Raw genomic sequence first — 19425 nt, forward strand, 5'->3', positions numbered from 1 at the left:
GATTTTGCATTTATATTTCCAAACCTTTAGGCATAATTAAATCTGGTCTCAGCCTTTCTTTCAATTCTTTTTTTTGCGGGGGGTGGGGCGGAGCACAAGGTAGTGCGGGCACTTTTGCTGGGCATTTTCTTTTTTGTTTTTTTGTTTGACCACGCCATGCAGCCTGTGGGGTCTTAGTTCCCTGATCAGGGATTGAACCCAGGCCCCCAGCAGTGGAAGCACGGAGTCTTAATCACTGGACTGCCAGGGAATTTCCCTTTCTTTCAATTCTTTCTCGCTACCTCGTTACTCCTTCCAAGTATCTGTAAGAAAACTAAACTAGAGTCCTTATGTTTCACAAACCCATCACACTAGTGCTCATTCTATTCTGCTGCCTCAAAAACTTGTTGTTCCCTTCACTGCCTAGAGAAATTCCCCTCTATCATTCAACACTTACCTCCAATAACTTCTCTTCTATAAAGTTTTCTTTAGTTCCCCTAGATTATGGGTTGGCTCTCCTGCGCTGTCAGAAATTTTTAATTTGTGCTTCTTTCCTAAGTTACATTGAATGTTCCTTAAGATGAGGATCTTTCTTAATCCTTTCTGAGCATAGCACAGAACCTGAGGTAGGCCCTTAACAAATATCTTTGAAAAGAGAAAAAGAGGGGAGGGGAAGAAGAAGATATAAAGAAAAAAGAAAGTAGTTAATAACTAATAATAACTCTATCTTTTTTGGGAAAACTATTAGAAGCACAAATTCTAACTGTGTGGTTAGAACTCTATAAACTATCATCAACATAAATCAGATATTAGAATACTTTCAAATATAGTATTTAAATATCTGATACCTGAGAAGGTACATAGGCGTTGCACAAAAATCTGCCTTTATTACTGCTAATCTTTAGGAAAATAAAAGTTCAGTTATTATTAAATGATAATATCAGTGAGATTTAGTTTGGTTTTAAGAAAACTTGTATCATTAGAGTGAATAGCTTCCTGATTAAAGAATAAACAAAGCTTATAGGGAAGGAAAGAAAATCATATGGTTATCAAGGAAGGATTTTAAAGCAAAATCCAACATTTATTTGGGCAACTGTTTCCCAGTAATAAACTGCTACTCACTAATGGGGTCAAAGATACTAGATGGCTCTCCAGAGGCCCTTTTCTATTCAAAGGGCTTTCAAAATAAAGTGGGGGTGGAATAAGAGGCTAGGGAACTGTTCCTTCATGCACCAAATGCGTTCTCAGAGTACTAACATCTGTTTCAGTTTACATACTTTAAGTATGACTTTACACATGGAAATTAAACATGCCTAAGAAGGCTGTCTGCAAAAGAACTACACATACCATCAACAGCTGGAATTTGATTAGGTCCACATTCTACACAACATAATAATCTGTGAGCCACCAATGACCCCCATCTCAAAACCCAAATGTCAAAGAACAGCTTCTAATGCTCATGAAATTTTTAGAGTATAGAGGGATAAGACAGTGAAGGAAGAGGAATCTGATTCCAAAACAACATATAGGAGTTCTAGAACTTAAAGACATCTTTTGTAAAAAAAAGACAAGTAAAGATGCAAAGATCTTTTTGAATGTTTCTATACTAAGAAATGCTCATTCTATAACACTCTACTAAGTTTAATTATTAGTTAGATATTAAAAAATATTTTTCCATGTGCTAATATGATAATTATAATTTCTGGTAGACTGAAGTACAATATAACACAAAACCTACAAAAATAATGATGCACCTTTGGTGCCACCACGTGGTATATCTGTATTTTTGCAGTTGTAGTTTTTTTTAAATAATAGTTTTCATACCTAGTTCTGAAGTCATCATCATCAGCTCAGATCTCTGGCATGCAAATACTATTAAATACTTTAGGAATATAGGGTCTGTTCCCAGATAATTTACATACTAATAAATCATCAACCAGTAAATGGTAATTAGGAACCCACAATGCAGGAAACATTGCATTGTGATACCTAGAAGACCAATATACCATCTTGCCCTCAAAGAGCATACATCTGTAAACACGAAAACACAGACAAATCAAGTATTAACAGGAGACAACTCAAGCTATTATACAATTAAATCGCAATAAGTGGTAAAGTAAAGTTTAAGTGCTCTGACTGGAAACTAGGAAGATAAATGAGAATGTTCATGGAAGAGAATTGAGAAGGTTTGAACCTCTTGGAAAGGATTTAGATATTCAGAATGAAAATAAGAGGGCATTTCAGGTAGAAGCAACATTAAATAAAGGTAAAGATCTAGAATCATCATGGAATGCTAGGAGGACCACCCCACAGTGAGGTTCACAGAGGCGAGAAAAATAAGCTAGATTAGAAAAAGTTAGGACAATTTGTGTCACTCCTTCATTGCCAGATCCAGAAGCCTAGATTTTAGCCTATAGGTCATAGGGAATCATTGATTCAAAATATCATGCTTTTATTTCCCCCTGTAGATATAATCCCTCTGCCACATGAACGTCTATGAGTTTATACAAAAATAAGTTCCCAAATTGAGAATAATATAACAGCTCAGATCCTTTAATCCCTCACTCTGAGTAGGTAATTTGAGGTTACAGAGCCCTGAAATCAAAGTCAACCAGTAAATCACCCCAGAGGGAAAAAATTAATAAATAAATATTAAAAAGGAGGATGACTGGGCCCAAGGAGATGTGAAACCTTCTTCCTAATATTTTACTGAGATCTGTTCTGAGAGGATGGGTGTGCATTGCAGGGAAGGAAAAGAATTTTAACAAAGAAGAAAGGAGAAGAAATTTAGGCTCATAGGCCCCTTTCAAAGCAGAGTGTAATGTAGTGTGTATTGGGGAGGAGCAGAGGCAGGTAAAGGAATGAGGCACTAGGACAATTGCTAGGTGACACTTAGATGTCCAGGTAAAAATTAAAACTCCAGCAGTGGGTCAGTTTGATTCAAATTGTTGATGTAAAAATCAAAAAAAAAAAAAATAGAAAATTTATTGTGGGTCATATATTATTGGATGCTACACTGATTTGTTCTTTAAAACGCAATTACAGAGCACCATGAAGAGTAAAAGATCTCCAGGCGGGGAGATTCAAATAATGGTTCCTGAACCTTCACATGTGAGAAATCATGGGGAAAACTTGGGGTCTTTGTTTATGCTGTCCATTCTGCCTGGAATGTCCTTTTCAGAATCTCTTTACATGGCTTACTTCTACTCATCCTTTTAGAATTAGGTGAATCATCACCTCCTTCAACAATGCAGGCCAGGGGCTTCCCTGGTGGCGCAGTGGTTGAGAATCTGCCTGCCAATGCAGGGGACGCGGGTTCGAGCCCTGGTCTGGGAGGATCCCACATGCCGCGGAGCAACTCGGCCCGTGCGCCACAACTACTGAGCCTGCGCGTCTGGAGCCTGTGCTCGGCAACGAGAGGCCGCGACAGTGAGAGGCCCGCGCACCGCGATGAAGAGTGGCCCCCGCTTGCCACAACTAGAGAAAGCCCTCGCACAGAAACGAAGACCCAACACAGCCATACATACATACATACATACATACATAAAAAGAATGTAAGCAGACAAGAATAGCATTAAAAAAAAAAAATGCAGGCCAGGTTAGGGGGCCTTCTGTAAACCCACATCACCATGTATATACCTAACATTTGCACTTGATTACACCACAACATAATGATCACTTTTGTGTCCATATTCCTCAATATAAGATCCTCTTTTATGTACCATGTACCATGTCTTAACTCATCTTTATATCCCCAGGAACCAGGACATTGTCTTATATTAACTGTTCAATGTTTGTTGAATTAGGAAGCAAAATGTGTTATTAAAAAAATAAAATTACACACCGATCAGAATGGCCAAAATCCAGAACACTGACAACAAAAAATTCTGGCAAGGATGTGGAGCAACAGGAATTCTCATACATTGCTGGTAGGGTTGCAAATTAGTACAGCCCCTTTCGAAACAATTTGGAGGTTTCTTACAAAACTAAACATACTCTTACCATACAATCCAGTAATAGCACTCCCTGGTATTTACCCAAAGCAGTTGAAAACTTAACATCTACACAGAAACCTATACATGGATGTAATAGCAGCTTTATTCATAACTGTCAAAACTTCAATGCAAACAAGATGTCACAACCTCATCAAGTGAATGAATAAATAAACGGTGGTATATCCAGATAATAGAATATTATTATTCAGCACTAAAAAGAAATGAGCTATCATGCTATGAAAAGACATGAAGGAAACTTATACGAATATCACTAAGTGAAAGAAGCCAATCTGAAAAGGCTACATATTGTATGATTCCAACTATATAAGATCCTAGAAAAGACAAAACTAGGGATGGAGACAATAAGAAAATCAGTGGTTTCCAGGAGTGGGAGTTGAGGAGGAAAGATGAATAGGAAGAGCACAGAGGAGTTTTAGGGCAGTGAAAATATTCTGTATGATATTATAATGCTGGATATATGTCATCATATGTTTGTTCAAGCCCATAGAATGTACAACACTAAGAGCGAACCCTTAGGAAAGCTAGGACCTTGCGTGATTATGATGTGGCAAAGTAGGTTCATCCTTGGTAAATATCTTCCCATCTACATTGTGAGAACCTGGCAGGGTTCCTGGAGATAAAACATATGAAAGTGTGGGGATACTCATGCAGCTAGGCCCCCTTGGAATTTTTAACAATCAAAGTTGTCCACACTGAGCCTCCAATAATTTGTCAATTATAGCTTAAGTTTTCTTTCCCAAGTACTGCTCCAGCAATGGCAGTTTCTGCTCTTGGGCATCTGCTCTGATATGCTGTGATTCCATCTGCCTGTCTCCAGTTTGGGGAGCAGGGGCAGTGCTTTTCCTTGTGACCTCAATTATTTGATGGATCTAAGAAGAACTGTTAATTTTCAGTTGTTTTTTTCTTTCTTTTTTCTTGTTGTGGGTGTGAGAGTAATGATTTCCAAGTTCCATACAAGCTAGACCAGAATTGTGACTACTGTGATAGACCAGAAGGGACCCTGTATGACTTTTGACACTAGACCACAAGACACTCCCTGAGGAATGTCAGCCACCACGTAAAACTTCCAACTACCCTGAGACTGCTATGTCAGAGACGCCAGGTTTAGGTGCCCTGGTTGATAACCCCAGGTAAGCTTGCAGCAAACAGTCAGCATCGACTTCCAACCGTAAGTGCGCCATTTTGGATGTCCAGTCAAGTCAAGCCTTCAGGTGACTGCAGTCCAGCCAACATGAAAAATCCCATACAACCATCTCAACTGACACAGAAAAGTCACTTGACAAAATACAACATCCTTTCACGATCAAAACACTCAGAAAACTAGGAAGAGAAGGGAATTTCCTCAACATGATAAAGGGGACATATGAAAAAGTCACAGCTAACATCATACTTAATAGTGAAAGATTGAACACTCTCCTCCCAAGATGAGGAATAAGACGAGGATGCCTGCTTTTACCACTGCTATTCACCATTGTACAGGAAGTTCTACCCAGATCAATTAGGCAAAAAAAAAAGAAAAAAAAGAAATAAAAGGCATCCAAATTGGAAAAGAAGAAGTAGTATCTATTCACAGATGACATGATCTGACATATAAAAAATCCTAAAGAATACAAAACAGAAAACTATTAGAGCTAGTAAATGAATTCAGCAAAGTTGCAGGATACAAGATCAACATACAAAGAGCAGTTTTATATTTATACACTAATAATTGTGGGGATGGGGGGAGAAGTAAATACTTAATGGTAAACGATTTCCTTTGGGGTGATGAAAATGTCCTGGAACTAGACAGAGTGGTGGTTGCACAACATTGTGAATGTACTAAATGTCACTAATAAAAAAATTTGTTATGTGTTTTTCACCACAACTTAAAAAAAAAAAAAAAACTGATGCCCAGGTTACACTGCAGACCAATTACATCAGAATTTCTGAAGATAGGACAGGACCAGGTTTCATTAGTTTCTAAAGCACACCAGGTGTTTCCTATGTGTAGCTAAAGTTAACTACATCTTTATATATATTAAGGAGAATTTAGTAAAAGGTTGGTATGAATAGCTAGAATATCCTTGGGGATATAACTAGCATAAAATATTTATTAAGGCCAGGTACTTAAAAGTATGGTGTTTTGTATGAGTTGATTTTTATGTTGGTAGGACTTGCGAGTCCACTTAATGGCTTATTTTGCACAGCTGTCATTAAATTGTGAACTTTTTTTAGCTTTATGAAGCTATTCCTTATTGCCTAGCCTCTCAGATTGAAATCTGAGAGTTCAATAACAATTTTTAATTTTTGAGATATCATTTTAATAATCTGAGAAAAAAATTACCACCAAAAAAACCCGTAAGTTCTCTTTTGCAGTGTTACTTCCCAATTATATTACACCCTCAATCTGTACAAAATAAAATACTATCCATGTTTCCAGTCTTCACGAACACCCTCCTTCTCCCTTCCTAGCTTACCATTGACCAGAAGCCTTACCAATAACAAAATAATCAATTAACATATATTTTTGTTAAATGTATATCTACATACATGTTATGCATTCCTGACATACCTAACTTTCTCTTAATTTTTCCGATATTTTTAGGCAATTCAGTGCATCTGTGAGTTTTTTCAAATTGTCAAAAACCTCCAAAAAATTTTCCAACATATTTATTGAAAAACAACTGCATATAAGTGGACCCACAGTTCAAACCTGTGTTGTTCAAGAGTCAACTGTATAAAACTCTTCATATAAAACATAGGAGAATATTTTCATAAACTTGGAATACATAAAGTGTTTTTAGATACAATAACAAAAGCACGATCCATAAAAGAAAACAAGTGATAACTGTACTTCATCAAAATTTAAAACTTCATTTCTGTGAAAGACACTATTAGAAGAATGAAAAGACAAGCCACAATCCGGGAGGAAATATTTATAATTCACATATCTGACAAAGGAATTGTGTCCAAAATATATAAAGAAATCTCCAACTCAACAATAAGAAAACAACCAACCAATAAAACAATGGATAAAATATTTGAAGACATTGCACCAAAGAAGATAGACAGATAGGAAATGAACACATGAAAAGATGCCCAACACCATTAGTCATTAGTGAAATAAAAATTAAAACAATGAAATACCACTATAAACTTATTACAGTGGCTAAAATTAAAAACACTGACAACACCAAGTGCTGACAAGGATGTGAAGCAACTAAACCTTTCAAAATTTACTGATTAGAATGCAAAATGGTACAAAACTGGAAAAACAGTCTGGCAGTCTCTTAAAAATTTAAACATATTATTTGACCCAGCAATCCCACTTATTGGTATTTTATCCTAGAGAAATGAAAACTTATGTTCACACAAAAACCTACAAATTAATGTTTAAACAGTATTATTCATAAGTTCCAAAACTGGGGGAAAGAATTAAACATCCTTCAACAAATAAACAAATTGCAGAATAGCCATATAATAGAATAGCACCCAGCAATAAAAATGAGAAAACCACTGATCTATACAACGTGAATTTCAAATACATTATGCTAAGTGAAAGAAGCTAGATTCAAAAGGTTACATACTATATAATACCATTTATACAACTTTCTGGAAAAGGCAAACTATAGGGACAGAGAACAGATTAGTGGTTGCCCAGTGTGATAGTTAATTTTATGTCAACTTAAATGGGTCACAGGGTGCCCAGATATTTGGCTAACCATTATTTCTAGGTTTGTCTGTAAAGGTATTTTTGGATGAGATTAGCATTGGAATCTGTGGACTCAATAAGGACTCAATAAAGCAAATTGCTCTCCCCAGTGTGGGTGGGCATCATTCAGGGCCCATTAATAGCCTAAGTAGAACAAAAGGAAGAGGAATAGAGATTTCGTTGCTTCTCTACCTGACTGCTCAGCTGGTACGTCATTCTTCTCCTGTACTTAGACTGGATTTACACCATCAGCTCCCCTGGTTCTCAGGCCTTCAGACTCAGACTGAATTACACCACCGGCTTTCCAGGATGTCCAACTTGCAGACTGCACATTGTAGGACTTTTCAGCCTCCATAATTGAGTGTACCAATTCCTTTTAATAAACAAACAAATAAATAAATTCTATTGGTTATGTTTTTCTGGAGAACCGTGACTAACACAGATTTTGGTCCCAAGAAAGGGGTGCTGCTGTAACTAACAAATACCTAAAAATATGGAAGCAGCCTTGGAACCGGATAAAGGTAGAGGCTGGAAAAGTTTTAAAGTGTGTGCTAGGAAAAGTCAGTACTTTCATGAAGGGACTTTTAAAGATGATTCTGGTGAGGACGCAGAAAGAAAAGAGGAGAGCTGAAGAGAACCGAAGACCTGTCAAAGATGCTCAACTCAACAAATGAACCAAACTTCCCTTGCTCTCTTCTATGAAATGCCTAGGGAAGTATCTGATACCACGTACAGAGAGCATCTAGCCACCTCTATCACCCTCAGTATTCTATTACTTCTTTCCAGCCCTCCAAACACTTTAGAAAATTTTGCTTTTATTTTAGTGTTTGCAGGCCAATCAACAAGGACTGTTGTATGATATATGAATGCCAGTATATGAAAAGAAATATTAGACTTGAGAAGCAGAATTCATTACACTTAACAATTCTTGAAAAAGTGACTCCACATTACACTCTTAATTTTAAACAGTGAACTCCCCACCCTTGCTACCTTTCAATTGTTGTTCATTGATGCAGTATTTATAGGCAACTTCATTTGCCTTACACCACTTCATCAGTCCTTTTCCCTCCTGATTTCTTCTTAAGAAATCATACTCTCTTATAATACTCCCTCTTCTGATGGATTTTCCCAAAACTTTAAATAGTTCCCTTTTTTTGGCTGCCATTAGTTATTCCTCTTGGTTTTCCCAGTAACACATATCTCTATTCCACAAAACACACTCTCAAAATAAAAAATGCAAATATCCTTTAACCCCACAATACTTATTCTAGGAATCTCTCCTACAGCAATACTGTCACAAATTTATGTGTCCTGTAGCACTATGTGCCACTTTTTAAAAAATGGAAATGACTAAATGTCCACCTTTGAGAGTATGACTTAATCAATTATGGCACATTTACTCTATGAAATACTATGCAGTTATCAAAAAGGAGATAAAAATCTGTACACACTACAGTGAAAGCATATAGAGAGGGGAAAAAAGAATACGTGGTGCCTTGCATTGCGCTGCAGAATAATGTTAAGGTGTATGTATGCCTAGAAAAATATCAGGAAGCATATACACCAAACTTTTAATGGTGGAGAGATACTCATAGGGTATAGGATCTACCGAGACCATTCTATTTCTGCACTGAATTATTTTATATCAAATTTGTATTAACATTGAATTGTTAAAATATCATCTTTCAACCTACACGACCTTAACAAATATATATTCATCAGGTTAAGCCTAAACCTCCTCAGAGAAAACTATTCTCTCTTATATTACTGTTTTATTTTCTTCAGCACACAGTCTGTGATCATCTCGTTTGTTAAACATTTTTGTCTCTCTCCCATAGAAGGTAACAGGGCAGCGGTCACGTCTGTCTTGCATTGTGTCTCACATATAGAAGGCTCTCAATAATTATTTGCCTCCAGAAACACTGAAGGGATGTGGTAATTTGCTACACAATCAAGGCAGATCTCCTGTTCTTGTTAAAGTTAAGCTGTCACTGGCTCTTTACCCTTCGGAGTGTTACAGAGCCAGCACAGAGGGGATTGGTGGAAGGCAGGAAGGAAGGGAGGGAGGAAGGGAGGGAGGAAGATAAGCACCCCCTAATATACAGGGGCCACGAAAATGATACACATAAGTTTATAAAAAGGAATGGAGATGGAGGCATAAACTTTCTCAGAGTTCAGGGCTTCGGTCGACTAACTGCGGAAGCTAAAACCACGGCAACACGCACAAAACAGTAGCAAACCAGGGAGCAGCGGCCCTGGAACTTGGCCAGGGTAGAGTGCAATGTCAGATCGGCCAAGAAGGTCCAATGAACCAGGGAGAGAAATAGGAACCAGAATCGCGGAGTAAGAGCCAGGTGTCCAAAGGAAAAAGCAAGCCTCTTGGAGCTGTGAAGATTCTGTAGGAACGTATGCTGTGCTCAGAGGAACAGAACAAAGTGACGGCTAACGAGAGGAGCTAACAACTGTGCAAAAAAGAGAACGCTACCTTTCCAACCAAGAACTCAATTGCGCGACCAGGAATGCTGTTGGCGCAAAACGCTGGCGTCATCTCGCAGCTCCCGAATCAAAGTTAAGAGAAAGGCGAAGCCTGGCGGGGTATGGGAAAGGACTGGCGGTCATCTGACACACTTCGGGCCACCTTTCCCTTCCGGCGTAAGAAACTTTAGAGTCAGATTAACAAGTCCGGAGAGAAATTTATCTTTTCTAAATAAAAGTTTAGAGGGATCTAATATAAATGCATTCTATGTTTCGCTTTTTCCTTTTTTCACATGTCCTAATTTGACGATGCCCAAACCAAAGATGGCCGCACAGGCGCTGGGTCTTACCATTGAGAACTACCATGGAGACTGAGGCCTAGAGGAACCCTGCGAGGTTGGGGGTCTGTGGGCAGGGGCAAACGCCCTATCAACCGGCTTCCGTCGGGGAAGCTCGGGGCGGGGCCGGCGACAGCGAGTCCTTGCGCTTGCGCGAAGATGGTGGAGGAGGAGAGTCTCCGCGTGGTTCGCTGTGGCGGCAGTGAGTTGAACTTCAGGAGAGCGGTGTTCTCTGTGGATTCTAAGTAAGAGGCCCACGCGTTGCCGGCCCAGCTGAGGGGCGTGAGTCCCCGGGGGTTGGGGAGAAAGAACTGTCGGGCGCGTCTGGACAAACCAGCAGGCGGTTCTGGGCTCGGGGAGGGGACGCGCGTGCGGGAGACCGCAGGGCCAGCGGGAGGGAGCTGGTGCCCGTGTGCTGTAAGAGGACTCAGAACCCCTTAGTTCCGTAGCACCTCAGGCTGGGGCGCGCTTCCCCCGTCCCCGGACCTGCAGGTAGATTGAGGGGCCCCCGGGCGGACCCACGTGTCTAGAATCGGCTCGGCGTTGGGGCGGCTGGAAAATGGTCCGGGCACGGATTTGTACGCCACTGCTCTTGCAAGACCACGAGGAGTATCCCCTTTTCGGACCGAATCGTGACTTGGAATTACTGTATGATTAAAGATTCTGATTTCTCCACACTTCTTTACTCCCTAAAAAGGCATTTTGGCCACCTTTTTGAAGCTCTGCGTAAAAACTGACATTAGATTCTGTGTGGGATAAAAACACGCGTAAGCCCTGGTCCCCTTCCTCAGGAGCTCAGTGTAGCTGGAAAGCTTAACTAAACCCAGTTCATCCATTGTGTGCCCTTCGCAAGGTTCTTAATCTCTGCCTCAGTTGCCTCATCTATGAAAAGGGAATAATATTTAGTAATCCATCTCGTAGGGTTGTTGAGAGGATTAAATGCCTTAATACAATACAAATAAAGCAAGTCAAACAAGGCCTAGCACTTAATGGCTCAATATACGTCAGCTGTCACCATCATTGCTTTATTGTCAACATCATCTAGAAGTGACACAATGTAAAAAAACGTTTTCAAGTCACTCAGGGATAGACACTTAGTAAAAACCCTTTCTATCTTAGAAAAGTAGAGGTAGTATCTTATGAAAGTTTGTATGCCCCACTATGTCTTGCTTATGGGTGTATGGCAGATAGTTATTGAATGCATGCATGACTTGAAGGAGCTTTCATAAACTGCCTTAGAGGCAAAAAAAAATCCTTGGTCTTTACAATAAAGAGGGCTTTGTTGATACTCATCTTGTGAATCAGAGGAAGAAACTGAGGCTTCAAGAGATTGCCAAAGTTCTGCCACTTTGGACTTACATCCAGTTTCTTCCTCCAGTGTACTGTTTGTATATCTCATTCATTATACTGGGATCCATTGTGTTTCACTTGATTAGTGAAAATTGATTAGTCCTACAATTCATTTTTAAGTATTTATCAGCTGTGTATTTATAACAAGCTGCGATGACAAAAACTAAGATAATTCCAGGATTGATCCTACCTTCAAGAGCTTTCAGTGTAGTGAGGAAAAGAAGATAATCAGTACTTTCAGTGTAGTGAGGAAGATAATCAATAACAGATGTTTCATACAGTGGCACTTTGGGATCCCATAAGAAACAGAGTACTTCAAACTGGAAGGATGGAGAAGGTTGATGAAGTGATGTTTAGGCTAGACGTAGGTGGATGGATGGTATTTTGTCTAGGGGATATGGATGGAAGGCATTCCAGATAGGGGGCACAGTATAAGCATGAGGACTGTGGTACAGTTAGCTTGTAGGAATGGTATATGAAGAGAGCTAGTGGGAGATGAGGTTCTAAAGGGAACATAGAGTCAGTTGGGAGATGAGGTTCTAAAGGGAACATAGAGCCAGTTCTTGGTTGTTTGGTCCAAAGAGAGTGTATTTTTTTATTCTGCAGATAAGGTGTTGGTGGGGAGGGGGGAGGCGGGATAACATGATTGTGTTTCCTCAAGAATATTAATCTGAGAACTCTATAAAACTATACAGTATGTGGTGGAGAGACGAGAGGTGGCTAGGCTAGCGTATTCAAGGTGCAGTGATGGCACATAAGGAGGAGTTACACAGTGAAAGTTTCCCTTCAGCAGTAGGATCTTGCAAAACTAACAGGAGTTTGCCCCTTCCGTGATGCTGGGGGGGAGGGCAACCAGGCAAAGTGAGCAACTTGAAATTGGGGCGGGGGAGGGGTGTCATGTGCATAAGGTCAGTATACTTGCAGCGTAGGCTGAAGGGAAGTGGTGGGAGAAGAGTCTAGAACATTATAGACCAGGTATTAGAAGACTAATGCAGGCATCCAAGCAAGAAGTGATTTTGGCCAGAATTAAGATAATAATGAAGATGAAAAGACAGAGTTTGGGAGTGATTTAGCAATTAGGATTAACGAGGAGAAGATGTAGGGTTCACATGTGCCTGTTGAGTTTAAAGTACCTTTATAACAGCCAGGTGGGTGTAACAGGTGTTTAGGCAGAAATTCAGGATAGGAACTTGGTCGAGATTTAGAGATACATTTTTTTTCATATATATAGAAGCTAATAATTAAACCAGTTTTCTGGCAAATTAACAGGGTTATAATGAATTCACCAAGGACTTGAATATTATCTAAAAGCTGCCACAAGGGTTGGCTAACTTATACAAAGGGGAATAAAATAATTTTGTATTTTACCTCAAGGAGCTTATCAAAAAAGCTGAAATAGTAAGTGAAACAACAGAATCGTGGAATTTTAACAGCTTTCTCTTGGTCACTAGGTCCTCTTAGAACTAGGACAAAACTCTGCTCTGCCTACTTGAGTGCGTTACCATGAGAGGCAAGCAGGGAGGTGAGGTGTACATGAAGGGACCTGGCATCCCCCTATCAAGTATTACTCCCAGTCCGGCACTGTTTGCATCACACCCTATTGCCTCCCACAGTTATATGGTGCTATGTATCATAGCAGTAGGTTACTAAGGTATAGAAAACTAAAACAATGGGTCATCCTTGCCTTTTACATTTCTAAATTATCACAGAATCGATGTCCCTGACTAAGTATTTTTCCCTGCAGATCGTTCTGGATACTGCTGCTGTTACATTACTGTAACTCTTATTCCTCGTCTTGCTCAGAACCCTGTAACAGGGTTCTGTTGCCTTCCTTAACTATAGCTCTTATGTTTGGCTTTCAGGGCCTTCCCTGATCTTCCTCAACTCTGCTTATGGGGTTGTGTTTCCTGCTAGTGCCCATTATGCACACTTTGCTACTTACATAGGTACATTCCCTGTCTCTCGTAGGTACCATGTTGTTATTTCCCTACTGTTTTTTATGTTGCTCTTTTTCTTTCCCAGCCCTTAAATCATGCATCCTTCAGAACCTCATTTAAATCCTGATTCCTGCTTGAAAACATCCCTAATTTCTTACTTCACCACTTGACCAGCAAAGATGATTTGAGTCCTGTGTGACAGGCATTGTGGTGGTGCTTTACATGCATCCCTGTCTGCATGGTTTAGGTATTGTTATCCTCATTTTACAGAACCGTTTATTGAGTGTTTGCTGTATATGCCAAGCTTGCACTTGCTGCATTGTTTCATTTAATCCTTATAATAACCCTGCGACTGGAGAACAGCGAGGTTTAGAAAGGTTAGGTAAATTCTTCAACGTCATTCAGCCTTGTACATAGTAAAGCTGGCATTCGAATCCATCTGTGTTTGACTTCTTAAAAATGCCTCCTTTTCTACCACACCCTGTTTCTGTTATTATTTGAAGTAAGTAAACACACAGTTCCTCTCCTCAAGGAGGGGAAGTTCTCTCATAACACCGTGCAGAAAGTGCTGGGATAGAGTTAAGCCCCGCACCCTGCAGAAGCACGTTAGGACTGGTGCTAATCTGGAATAAGATGAGGGAAGGCTTCCAGTGGAAAGACCCCTGAGCTGAATGTTAAAGAAGTAGTCACAAAGAAAGCGTTCTCAGTAGATAGCAGAATGTGCAAGTGTGGAGAGTGTTCTCTCTAGAGGTTTGCATTCAAACAGTTAAAGTCATTATTCCCTGCTGAGGAGCAAGGAGAGAGGAAATTACTTTCCACTGGGGAAGAATATCAGAATCAGTTAGGGGGAGTTTTCTTGGCAAACAGCAGTACCCCCTCACCCACCAACATCTCCAGGAAACTCTGCCTAAAGGACTTGTTGATGCTAATGGGGAGCAGGGGAGGCTGAGGGGGTCGTTGGAGTTTTGAACCACTTAACCTACTGTTCAAGTGAAAAAGTATTTCCAGTCAGACTGGAGTCAGACGTAGGAATTTGGATCATATCCTGAAGGCAGTGAGAAAACACTGAAGGATTTTAATTTAATTTTATCTTTATTTAAGGAAGTCATACGGTCAAGTTTGTAAAATTAGTCTGGTATGAGTACGAAAGGTTGAATCAAAGGGCCACACCTGGAGACTGTAGGAAGCCCTTAAGAGTGGTCCAGACAGGAGATGGTAAGAACTAGGGTACTCATGGGAATGGAGAGGGGGATCCAGCCAAAGGGGAACCCATATACCTCGGTTGCTTTGTTGCTTGTACTTTGTTGATCTTATAAACAGTTGAACACAACCATGGCCCCTGCTTACAGCACTTTTAAGATGCATCCTGATTTTAGAGAGGTGAACATGTGAAAATCAAGTGTCTTAAAAATGATAAAATAGGATAGTAGCAACCCCAGTCAGCATTAGAAGATTTACCCTTTGATTATTTTGTAATAATTTTTTTACTGGTTCATTTTATCTAAATAGTTTATAAAACCTTTGAAGATCAGGCATGTTCTGTTTGACAAACTGGATTGGACATTGAAAATCAAAGATAAATAGGGCCTGGAGCATATGGCCAGATAAGGGAGATGGCTATTTACATAAATGAGGAATTTCAACACAGTTTGAAAGTACCCAGATCAAATCATGCCTTGGGCACTTTGGGAGCACAGAGAAGAGGTCCAGCCTAAGAATTCTGTGGTTTGTACCTTCTATGGTATATGAGAAAGCACCATGTTAGACACGTACGCTGTCAGATGTAATAGGCACAGAGCAAACGTTTTTTATTTGATGCTAGAAGATTTGCAGTTCTGAGCTTTGTCTTATGGTTATATCTATTATGAAAAAAGTTAAACAAATATTACCCCAGGTTAACCACAGTTAATAATTTAGTAGCCTCTGATATATGGAAGAAAGCCACAAATCCAGAAAACCAAAAGCGTAGTCAGCTTTTTGGGAGTAAGAAAAAGAACTGTCATAAAGTCTTTATACTTTGCTATCTAAGAGACCTCACTGACTAGAGAGAATATTTGACTTCGTATTTGTAAGCTGGTGTCTGTGCAATGAATGATGGAGAGTTGGAGGACAGGGGAAGATGCTGCTGTTAGCAGAACCACCGCAGAATAATACCTGATAGTGAAGGCATAGCACAGTGTCTGCATCCATTAGTGAGCAGGCAGCTTGGTTAGGTTGGCTGTTTTTGCAGGATGATTCCATACAGCCTCTGCCCCTGGAACAGGTCAGAGGTATGACTTTGGCATCATTGATGTACTTTCAGAATTCGTGCACTAAACGACCTCAGATGTCCCCATAGGCTTAAGCAGCACAATTTGAATATACAGTTCTTAAACTATTATTTTGAAAGAAATCTCTATTGCATGTTATAGCTTTGTTTTTTGTTTTGTTTTGTTTTTCATGGACAATAAAAAGATTATGCTGTCTATACAGTATGTGATTCTTATTTTTCTCTCTTATTTCCAGGTATGTCTTCTGTGTCTCTGGAGACTTTATTAAAGTTTATAGCACAGCTACAGAAGAATGTGTACATATATTGCAAGGGCACAGAAATCTGGTGACTGGAATCCAGCTCAACCCCAGGAACCATCTACAGGTGTTAATTTACAGTCAAATATTTTAATATTGGCTTTATTGTTGCCAGAAAAATTTGAATTGAATTTGGCTGGGAAGCTTTCTAGGTGATGATCAGGGAAATATCTATTTTGATTTTCTGATTTAGTATAGTTTTCACTTATTTTTAATTATTAAAATAGGGTCACAGCCTAGAACTACATTGTTCATGGTGTATTCTGTGAACCATTTGTTCACAGGATGCTAATAGGTGTTACTTGAAAGAAGGGGTTCTTGTTTGTATAGTTTCTGAAATTCAGGATTTGGCACAGTTAAATGAATTTCTTGATTATAGGTCTTTTCAAGTCCTTTATATGCGTGGTGAATATCCAGAAGGGGTATATAGTCTTGGGTGTTTCTCAAATTTATTTGACCTCTGAACTCTTTGGTTTCTGGAATGCATCTTTGAGGTATTGATTTTGTAGATCTATTTCTTTAGAAATGAGGCTCTTTAGTGTTAACGCAGATGTCACCGAATCTTAGGGCCAGTATCTAGACAAGAAGAAGGGATTCTTTAGTCAGTGGATCAACCAGTTAATTTCAGGACAAACTTGGGGATCTAGTGGAGTCTGCACCTTCCCACTCTCCCCACAAAACAGCCCTTGCTTTTCAGAAATCAACAATAAAATGGTCATTTTAATTCTGTTCTTAAGTGTCAGCAAAGCTGCTAGAGAGTTATCTCAAAAATACTTGCTCTAGTTTTTGATCAAGTTCCCCTTTTCTGGATTAGTCTCAGCCAACTTGACAGTTACTGATTGATTTAAGAATGGATTTGCATTGCCATTCACTGTGTTGTCATAAAAGAAGTAGGGCATAAAGTAACACTAACACTGATCTTTTCTTTCTAAAATTAAATGAGCTACTCTGGAAAATCATAGTTAAGTAGCTTTTCTGCAGGGTTCAAGCACACATTTTGTCCTTGCTGTCCTCTGAGGACTTGAGAAAAGAGGTTATGGTTATGTGTACCATTTGAATGTTTTTTGTAGCAGAAAAGAAAATTAAAATTGGAATTTATGAAGTCTATATTACCAGATTTAACAACAGGCTTGGTTGAGGTGAAGGGGTGGGTGCCAGAGACTCTGTGGACTCTGAACTCACAGTATTTGTGTATAACCATTGTCTTACAGTGATTCTGTTTGCCGTGTTATATTTTACTGATCTGTGTTCATGATTCATGTTATATATAGTAATGCTGGTGTATATTTTCTATCTAATATAATTCTTTTGCTTGAATAGGTAATATTTTCATATCCATCATTTTTTATTTCAATTCTGTGATTCCATGTCCTCCCTGGAAGAAATCTTAAAATTGCCACTTTTTTTTTAAATTGAAGTAGAGTTAATTGACAATATTATATTAGTTTCAGGTGTACATATAGTGATTCTTCAGTAGTGGAGATTAAACTCCATTTAAAGTTATTACAAAATAATGGCTATATTTACATGCACTGTACAATATATTCGTGTTGCTTATCTGTTTTATACGTAGTAGTTTGTATCTCTTAATCCTGTACCCCTATCTTATCTCTCTCCCTTTTCTCTCCCCACTGGTATCCACTAGTTTGTTTTCGGTATCTGTGAGTGTCTTTCTGTTTTGTTATATATATTCATTTGTTTTATTTTTTAGATTCCACATATAAGTTATAACATGCAGTATTTGTTTGTCTTTCTTTTTGTCTTATTTCACTAAGCATAATACTCCTAGGCCCATCCATATTGTTGCAAATGACAGAATTTTATTCTTTTTTATGGCTGAGTATATATATCACATCACATCTTCTTTATCCCTTCATCTGTTGGTGGACACTTAGGTTGCTTACGTGTCTTGGCTGTTGTAAATATTACACTACTGTGAACATTGAGGTACACGTATCTTTTCAAATTACTATTTTTAGTTTTTCAGATATATACACAGGAGTTGAATTGCTGGATCACATTGTAGTTCTGTTTTTAGTTTTTTGAGGAACCTCCATACTGTTTTCCAGTAGTGGGTGCACCAGCAGTGTAGAAGGGTTCCCTTTTCGCCACATCCTCGCCAACATTTGTCATTTGTAGACTTTTTGATGATAACCCTTCTGACAGGTGTGAGGTGATATCTAATTGTGATTTTGATTTACATTTCTTTAATAGCGATGTTGAGCATCTTTTCATGTGCCTGTTAGCTGTCTGTATATCTTCTTTGGAAAAATGTTCAGATCTCCTGCCTACTTTTTAATCAAGTTGTTTATCTTTTTTTTCTTTAGGTTGTTTATCTTTCTGATGTCGAGTTGTATGGGTTGTTTATGTATTTTAGAAATTAATCCCTTATCAGTCATACCGTTTGCAAATATTTTCTTCCATTCAATATGTTGTCTTTCTGTTCTGTCTATGGTTTCCTAGCTGTACAACAGCTTTTAAGTTTAATTAGGTCCCGTATGTTTATTTTTGCTTTTATTTCTTTTGCCTTAGGAGACAGATCAAAAAATATGTATTGCTACAATTGATGTCAAAGGGTGTTCTGCCTATCATCTCTTCTAGGAGTTTTATGGTTTTCAGTCTGACTGTTATATCTTTTTTTTTTTTTTTTTTATGGCTGTGTTGGGTCTTCGTTTCTGTGCGAGGGCTTTCTCTAGTTGCGGCAGGTGGGGGCTACTCTTCATCACGGTGTGCGGGCCTCTCACCATCGCAGCCTCTCTTGTTGCGGAGCACAGGCTCCAGACACGCAGGCTCAGTAATTGTGGCTCACGGGCCTAGTTGCTCCGTGGCATGTGAGATCTTCCCAGACCAGGGCTCGAACTCGTGTCCCCTGCATTGGCAGGCAGATTCTCAACCACTGTGCCACCTGGGAAGCCCCTGACATTTATATCTTTAATCCATTTTGAGTTTATTTTTGTATATGGTGTGAGGAAATGTTCTAATCTCAATCTTATATATGTAGCTGTCCAGTTTTTCCAGCACCACTTATGGAAGAGACTGTCTTGCCTCCTTTGTTGTATATTAATTGGCCA

At 39.1% G+C, this 19425-nt stretch overlaps 1 protein-coding gene and 2 long non-coding RNA genes across 3 annotated transcripts in view; 2 read left to right on the forward strand and 1 right to left on the reverse strand.

Moving 5' to 3' along the window:
• The window catches only part of LOC309663419, a 206672-nt gene extending 196186 nt beyond the window's left edge, over positions 1-10486 (reverse strand). Inside the window, exons 1-2 of the long non-coding RNA XR_014265253.1 lie at positions 10172-10486; positions 7879-8059 (exon numbers count right to left, since the gene is read on the reverse strand). This is a non-coding gene — a long non-coding RNA (uncharacterized lncRNA). The remainder of the gene's footprint in view (positions 1-7878; positions 8060-10171) is intronic.
• A 102-nt stretch (positions 10487-10588) lies between these two features.
• The window catches only part of WDR75 (WD repeat domain 75), a 41355-nt gene continuing 32518 nt past the window's right edge, over positions 10589-19425 (forward strand). The window contains exons 1-2 of the mRNA XM_082467042.1: positions 10589-10744; positions 16292-16421. Of these exons, the coding sequence (XP_082323168.1) occupies positions 10659-10744; positions 16292-16421 (216 nt within the window). The 5' untranslated portion in view covers positions 10589-10658. The remainder of the gene's footprint in view (positions 10745-16291; positions 16422-19425) is intronic.
• On the forward strand, positions 12108-13126 carry LOC309663449. The gene is made up of 2 exons (XR_014265285.1): positions 12108-12349; positions 12386-13126. It is a non-coding gene; the product is annotated as an uncharacterized lncRNA (long non-coding RNA).

The sequence above is a fragment of the Balaenoptera physalus genome (genome assembly GCF_965194825.1).
Source record: "Balaenoptera physalus genome assembly, chromosome: 6".
Taxonomy (NCBI): Eukaryota; Metazoa; Chordata; class Mammalia; order Artiodactyla; family Balaenopteridae; genus Balaenoptera; species Balaenoptera physalus.